This window comes from Homarus americanus, unplaced genomic scaffold (genome assembly GCF_018991925.1).
Source record: "Homarus americanus isolate GMGI-L3 unplaced genomic scaffold, GMGI_Hamer_2.0 scaffold59578, whole genome shotgun sequence".
NCBI classification, from domain to species: domain Eukaryota; kingdom Metazoa; phylum Arthropoda; class Malacostraca; order Decapoda; family Nephropidae; genus Homarus; species Homarus americanus.
This window is the reverse complement of record NW_024712913.1, coordinates 4,736,508-4,745,217: the sequence shown is the minus strand read 5'-3', so window position 1 is coordinate 4,745,217 and position 8,710 is coordinate 4,736,508. Positions and strand designations below refer to the sequence as shown.

The window sequence follows — 8,710 nt, the reverse complement described above, 5'->3', positions numbered from 1 at the left end:
GCTCGGATATGAGATGTGTTGTGTAGACTGTCACCAAGATCTATTGCTGCGCCACATAGTAGTATGAACGTATTGGCCCACCAGAGGCAGCTATCCACCTAATCAAGTACCAGGTAATGGCTAGTGGCTACTGACGAAGACTTAAGCATAGTTAAGGTTTGTGTCCGAATTCGTTTGGAAAAAAAATCCGTTTGGCTGTATTTTAACATGAAACTTATTTTCTCATATATTACCAATATTACTAAAAATTACAAATAAATCCATCAAATAAGAATATTAATGTATAAATAAATCGATTAAATTTTTCTTAGCAACACAATCACCGCTGTAAGATATCCATTCGAACAATTGAAGGAGCATGCATATCAAAATATATAATCCTAATTACCTAATTAACTAAAGCTACTTAAAGAAAATAATATTTTTTATACAGCCAGACAATAAGTGATAAATGCTCAAAATAAATTTTATATAGGATATCCCTGCCTCTTCCAGCTGTCAATGTTGTTGTGGAGTGAGGCGTCTGCAGGGAGGAGTTCCACTTCGGTAAAATTACTCCCAGTAGCCAATTAAACATAACTACTTCACAAAATCATGCAGAACGTGATTAACACAGTGAAGGGCAAGGCGCTGGGGGTCGCAGAATATCTTACACCGATACTTAAGGTAATATTTGGAAAACAAATTGTGCTCTGAAGAATATATATATATATATATATATATATATATATATATATATATATATATATATATATATATATATATATATATATATATATATATATATATATATATATATATATAAAATATATATATATATATATATATATATATATATATATATATATATATATATATATATATATATATATATATATATATATATATATATATATTATATTGGTACCTCTTAGGTTCTTTAAGTAAGCAATTCTTGACTCGTATTCTTAAATATTCTTATGATGAATTTCTCCCCACCAGGGGATACGAAAATGAATCTAAGTCACTCAAGCATTGGTACAGCAGTTAGGATATAAATTACACCGAGATTCTAAGTACATGAGTTGGTAATTATATAGGATTAAACAGCGGTCGAAATTTATTGAAAACGATTATAAAAACGCCGGATTTTCACTGTTATTTTATAGTGGACACTGTTTTAGCTTGTGCAAATGTGCTAAAAATGGATAGTTTTAAAGTAAACGTTACTTAACATTTATGGGTATGAAGAACAGACCTAACCCACCTAACCAAACAAACCTACAGTACCTAACCTTACCTAACATTCTCACCATTCCCCCGGACCCCTGGTATATTAAACAGAAGGAACTTACTATGATATGTTGAAATTTGAGGCATTTTCTGGATGTGAGATGTATCGGTGCTTAATGAGCCTGGGCAGCAGATTGATTTGTTATTGAGATGGCGAAAAATGCGAGCCACAGCGTCGATGAAGTGATGGATGATTGTTTCCAAACAACAACTGACTTAGCAGACAAACCCAGTTCTATTTCACAGTATTGCTGTGAACAATACTTTCTACTTAAAGGAACGATGCCTTGGTCTTTGAAAAACTTTAGGGTCTCATTGTCTTTTTCCCTAAATTTGCAAATTACATCCATATAAGACCGGCGACAACGTTCACATGTCATGCTGATAATGAAACTGCCGCAGGGAAGAGACGAAGACAAGACTCCTCTCTTGAGTGCTGCCTTATTACCGCCGGCAAGACACGCAAGATAAACTGCAGGGGTGGTCTGAAAAATGGCAAATGAAATTCAACACCAGCAAGTGCAGCGTACTTAATATTGGAAGAACAAATACTGATAATGTATACAGCCTTAACAACATCAACCTAGAGAAGTCAACTTGTGAAAGAGACCTAGGGGTACTTGTAAGCCCAGACCTACGGCCTAGAAAACAGTGCGTTAATGTTCGAAATAAGGCAAACAGAGTATTGGGTTTTATATCTAGAAGTGTAAGTAACAAGAGTGCAGAGGTCTTATTGCAACTATATCTTGCGCTAGTCAGGCCGCACCTCGATTATGACCCCCTCTGGACAGCATGTAGCTCGTTAGGTAGCGGGCAGAGTGGACTAGACATTGGGTTAGGTTTTCCATTGACCAGATCGATAAGGGTAAAGAAGGGTGAAACCATAACATGTCTTAATTGATTTATTCCTTATAAAACATACTGGTAAAAAAAATATATACAACCACACTGTGGACCATAACTCCAAGGACTGTCCCAGGGTATAGCACTGGCGCCTCTAACAACTGCTGTTGTGGTCGGTTACACTCCAACCCGAGGTGGGTTTGGGGTCCTCGGCCCACGAGGTAGAGTAGAGCCGATTAATCATGCCGAATCAGCGCCATCACTCCTATATTGACCACTGCTGGGTATCCACCGGCTCCGAGCGACCGGTGGGTTTCAATTAAGCCCACCCTCGATCTGGAGACAAACGGGGCAGCGTCAGGGGACTGAGAAACATGACAACACCAACAAACTCTCTTGTCTAGACGACAGACGTATTTACGTTATATTACTTCTACACTGGGTGAATGACAATTCAACTGTTAAATCATGAACACTGGTGAACACTGATATTCACTACAATTGACTGAATTAACTGAATGGCTAGGGAACACGGAACATACCTGGAGACAAACGGAGCAGCGTCAGGGGACGCGCTCCCTGGCCATCTTGAGTTTATATACCCCTGAGTTGCCAGTGATCGCTACTCACGCAATGACAATAATCACAAACAAACTAACTGTTACTCATTCAAAGATGACCCTCAGTTGACGAAGGTCTGGCGAATTACTGAAGTTGATTTAAACAGACTAATTCAAGGTTGCGTTTGCCAGTAGAGAGTGCAATAAACGTAGTGACAACTGTGTTCGAAGGCGGGACTTACTGGGAGTGCTCAGGCAAATAATTCCCCTCCACAATCACTTCATCTAACTCCTCCTTAAAAGCTTCAGCAGCACCAACATCGGCACTAGCTGCCTCTCCACTCACCTTAACATTGTGTAGACTGTCGCGTTTTTTAAATCTATCAAACCACCCATGACTTCCTGTAAAGGTTTGATCATATTCATCTCCTGCCTGCTCCTTCAGGCTTTGGAACAGGCTTCTTGCTTTAGCCTGTATGGTTAGAAGGCTTAAGGGTACACGCTTCTGTATCTGGTCTTCTATCCATATCACCAATAATTTTTCCATATCGTGAATAGGACCTTGTCTTTTCTTTGAAATTATAGTTCCCTTTATAGGTGTTGTTCCTTTCACTACATCACGAATACGTTCCTTGTCCTTCAGAATAGTGGATATGGTCGAGTGTGAGAAACCTAGGTCACGTGAGATTGTTGCTACAGTTTTTCCAGTCTCGTGCTGAGTTATTATCTTCATTTTCATCTCAAAAGTAATTCCCTGCCTCCTTTTCTTTGGAGCACCACCAGCACTCTCACTTTTACGCTTTCCAGTCATTATAAAGTCAATTAAATACGATAATAACGAAAGTTCACAGCGTGATCAGTACAGTATAGGATACGATAGCCAAACACCAACTAAGTGCTCCACTGAGTAGACCCGAGCCCGCCACGCTCTCGCCCGGGACGGAAACGTTTCGGTATAGAAAATGCCCGCGTCATTTGAAAATATTTTTGGTCACGACTGCCGCGGTCGTATGTCCCGACGGTCGTAAGGTCAGAGCAGGTCGCAAGTACCGATGGACGTAAGTCCAAGCAGTCGTAAGTCGGGGACTTCCTGTATATGTATGCACTATTTTCTATAGAAATGGCAATGATTTTCTGTATATGTAATGTATTTCATTGGGCAAGGGAAGGCTCAGGAACGTAACTCCCGTATTTTATCAATTTCTTATGGGGAAAATTGATCCGCTTACGTTTTTTTTTTTTTTTTGGCACCCCCCCTACATCCTTGTGTAAGGTGAAGCTCAGAAGCGTTTACAGCACCCAACAGGGAAGCATGCTAAGATCATGCTTGCCTTTATGTCTCATGAGTTAAGGGCGTAGAAGCCTGAAGAGTCAATGGTTTATGTCATCAAGTTATTGGAAGCTCCAACAACTTGTCCCTGAATACGAATTCGCAACTTTCGACTTACAACAGGTACTTACTTTACTGCTAGGTGAACAGGGACTAATGGGGGCTAGGAAGTAAGTCCAAACAACTTCCACCGGCCCGGGAATCGAACCCGTGACATCTCGCTTGCGAGGCAAGAACGGTACCGCTTCTACCACCGGTCTCCCCTGCTTAACGTTGTTTCGTATAACGTTGCATTTTAATGAATGTAACCCTGGCGTTAAGCGAGGATTTACTGTATTTAGATTGAATCACGAATTTGGTAAACATTGATTTAAAAAAAAGGTTGGTATTGATGACTGACTTTCTGATGAGTTATTTGTTTTGCTGTTTATTTTCTTACTCTATTTTCATCAGTGAGTTCTGATATGATAATAATTTCTTATGTAAATGCTTCATTTGGTAGATAATTAGGTGCCTATGAAAAATCGGGTGCGGGTCAGTTGTCAATAATTACCAAACAAAAGGTAATTTACGAGGAAACTGCTACCACCAGAAGGAGTAGTTTGATTCAGTTAATTTTTTTTCACAGATTTTTTATCATTATAGTAAGCATTTTAAGAGATATGCAACATTTTAATTTAATTATAAGTATTTTTTATTTTGTTCTTAATCTACAATCATAAATCACATGTAGTGGGCAGGGCATAAAGGATGAGGGAAATTGCTGGGTGAAGTATGTTGAAAACTGATCATACAGTATTACACTTTCCAAATTAACTGATCATACAGTATTCCACTTTCCAAATTAACTGATCATACAGTATTACACTTTCCAAATTAACTGATCATACAGTATTACACTTTCCAAATTAACTGATCATACAGTATTACACTTTCCAAATTAACTGATCATACAGTATTACACTTTCCAAATTAACTGATCATACAGTATTACACTTTCCAAATTAACTGATCATACAGTATTACACTTTCCAAATTAACTGATCATACAGTATTACACTTTCCAAATTAGATGATCTCCCACCAATCACATTTCAGGACACAATCATTCTGCCAAATTCTAAAATAGATATGCAAGGCCTCACCATTTCCTCTAATATATAATGGAAGCCACTCATCCACAACATTGCTAAAGCTGCCTCCCGAAAACTGGGAATGCTGTACAGATGCCGTAGCTACTTCACTCCTGAGCAGTTACTTCAAGTTTATAAGGGATTCATTCGTCCTAACTTGGAGTACTGCTCTCATATCTGGGGTGGCTCTTCTTCTGTCTAACTGTTAGATAGGGTGGAATCAAAGAGATTTTGTCTTATTAACTCTCCTCCTTTAGTTTACAATCTTTCTTCCCTTTCTCTTTGCCACAATGTGCTTCACTCTCTCTCTTTTACAAGTACTTCAACGGGCAATGTTCGGTGGATTTGGCATCCTGTTTACCGCCGGCAAGGCTGTGGGCTCGTAACACCCGTCTTGCCCGCGATACCCACCGTTTCTGTGTGGATGTCAGTCACACTAAAAAACCCATTATAGTACATCCTTCTTTCCTCATACAGCCAAACTCTTGAATGCTTTGCCTTCTGCTGTGTTTCCATACTTATACAATCTGTCTCACTTAAAAAAAAATGGTTTTCCGGCATCTTTGTGGTGTAGATTACGGTAATATAATCTTTTTCTCTTCTATTTTTAATTTCTTTTTGCTCTTATTTCCCCCTCCTAGGCCTCATTGTGGGTTGATGACCTGTGCCCAGATAGGCTATTCCCTGTATAAAAAAAAATAAAATAAAATACTTGTCTGCTTTGTATGTGAAGAAATGAATTATTTACCATGAATACTCCTCCAAAAAATCTGCCTAGTCAGCATGTATTGTCGCCTGCTTGTTTGTATATACCCGACTTGCTTGGTCCGAGCGTCCTCCCATCCACAAAAAAATTAAAATTACACCATGACCCTTCAACAAAGTTGCTTTCATTAGTACCAGATATCAAAATAAGTACTTTCTGTTTAATATGGCAGTTAGATAAGGTTTGGTAGGGGTCTTTGGTTGGTTAGGTCAAGTTCTTTTACGTTTAAGTAAATGTCACCTCTTTTATATTGCAATATGTACTTACTATAATGATAAGAACATTTATAAATAAATGAAACAAATCCATAAACTTTTTCTGGTGGTACTGGTGTTTTTATACATTACCAATAAGAGTTGTGGGTGAGTGTAACAAGTTACCAAACACCATCATTAACTCAGACACAAGTACTGTACCTGTATTCAGTATGTAACACATAGAATTTTATTTAGTGTAAGTTAGAGTCATACAGTATTCAGCAATTTTGGCTCAGTTGATACTGTGCAGTATAGTAAAACAGAAAGAAAAAATACCTTCATTGTTCGTGCTGTTAACTGTACTGTATTTTCCTTCTTGGTTTACTTTTGTGGTAAAATGTATATTTTTTTGTGATTCTGTATCTGTATAGAGACAATATACATTGTTATATGCTATATTACTTTAATTGTAGGAATCCAGGTTCAAGGAGACTGGAGTACTAACACCTGAAGAATTTGTTGCTGCTGGTGATCATCTTGTACATCACTGTCCCACTTGGCGTTGGGCAGCTGGTGATGGCAGCAAGACCAAGCCGTATCTTCCACAAGAGAAGCAATTTCTTATTACCAAGAATGTACCATGCTACAAGCGATGTAAGCAGGTATGTTTGAAGATGATGTAATATTCCTTCAATAAAAAAATGTGTTTAAAGCTGCAGATTTTTTATTTTTTTTAATGGACTGTACATAGTTCTTTGCCATGAGTTACAGATGAAATTATATGCTTATGTATGCAGCACAGCCTTCATTGTCAGATCTATCACAAAACCTACATCTTTTTCATTATCAACAGTATCTTTGTTTCTTGCACACAGTAAACTTCAAATTTTTTGCGGCTCATTGTTTGCTCAATCTCACATGCTCTTCCATGTTCAGACTGCATAGGTATAAACACATAAGAATGATAGTGACACAGTGAGTGTGGTGGTGACTGTTTCTAGGGCACTACTTTAGTAAGCCACACCAGTATAGTATATGAAGGATGAAAATAAGCCAATTGATTTAAAGAGTTAGAGGCAGAAGAGGATCTGGGTATGATAGGTAATAACAAATTGTCAATTAAGGAACATTTACAGGATGAAGCAAACCATACAAACCACTCGGTAAACCTGATCCAGCAAACTTGCCTACCTTGATAGGGGTGTTGGCGGTACAGCGGTAATGCGAATAACTCTCACCAATATGTCAAGGGTTCGAGCCTCGTCCCGGACACACATGAGAAGGGTGTTATCCAGTGTGACACTACCAAACACCACAGGTTTCCCGGTCCTCGGTTTCCTCCTGTACTAACACTGGATTGACCTCCCAAACAGCAAGTAAGCTGATAAGTGGCGAATATGATAGAAAAAAAAATCTCCAGCGATGGTTGTGGAAACCTGTGGACACTTAAAACTGGGTGCTTTACCATGGTTAGCAAAATTATAAACAAAATATAAAAGGTAGATACCCAAAACTGTGGTTGGTAAACATGTGGTTGGTGAGGCAATACTACTGTATATTTAACCAAAAGAGTTTTAATATTCCCCTGACAGATGGAATACCGGAGTGAACAAGAGTTGGTGCTAGAATCTGAAGGTGACCCAGACGGAGGCTGGGTAGACACACATCACTTCAGTGACTCAGCCATACTGGAGGAAAAAGTGGCAGACATGGCTTTAGAGGATAAGGTTTGTAAAAGGGATTTGTTGTATACAGTACAGTGACCCCTCGTTTAACAAACGCCTCGGTTAACGAAATTTCGGTTAACGAACTGCCTTCCATAAGGATCTTCAATTCGGTTAACGAACAAAAATTTGGTTTAACGAATTTCTTACGAACCGACCTCAACATGTTTTCGCTTGCACTGACCAGGCAACCAGCTTTAGTATCAGTCCGCCAATACAGTAATCAGTTTTAGGGCTTAAATTCCTTACTATTTTAGTAAATATCAAGAAGTTTATACTATTCAATAATTTTAAAAGTTTAATATTAACTTTTTTTTAGTAATTTTAACATTTATTGAGCATAATTGAAGGTAAAGAAACTATTTTCTGGCATGCCATCCAGCCTGTTAACACACCAGACAGGAGTTAGTCTCTCTCTGTTTTCACTGGAGGTAACATCTTGCTTGAGACTCTCTTCAACTAAATGCTTTTTTTCTGTGTTTCCAAGCAAATTGTTGGTCATTTTGAAATATATTCTACATATTGACAATATATAATGCAGTGCAGTGTTGAGTTAAAGAAAATAATCTTGAAATACACCAAGAGAACTAAAATTTTATGGGTGAAATGGCGCCATGGGGTGACTTCTCTTCCACCCCAATGCCTTCTCTTCTTCCTTCTCCTCCACCCCCATTCTAATTCCCATCATCATCATCATCCAGGAGCCTTCTACATACACACCTCAAAGTAAGTGAACTTTTCTACCATTTTTGTTGAATTTTGGAAATTTTCGGTGAGCTGGAACCAATTACCCAAAAACCCATTGAAACAATGGTTTCGGTTAACGAACTTTTCGGTTAACGAACGACCTTCTGGAACGGATTGAGTTCGTTAACGGAGGAGTCA

General features: G+C 38.4%; 1 protein-coding gene across 1 annotated transcript; it reads left to right on the top strand.

Moving 5' to 3' along the window:
* Window positions 1-494: 494 nt before the first annotated feature.
* Window positions 495-7,828, top strand: LOC121864634 (ubiquitin-like-conjugating enzyme ATG3; the record flags this gene model as incomplete). The annotated part of the gene is given in 3 exon segments (XM_042363747.1): window positions 495-666; window positions 6,575-6,763; window positions 7,694-7,828. Coding segments are annotated over 3 exon segments (396 nt in total), but the record flags the coding sequence as incomplete, so codon positions are not given.
* Between the last annotated feature and the right edge of the window lie 882 nt (window positions 7,829-8,710).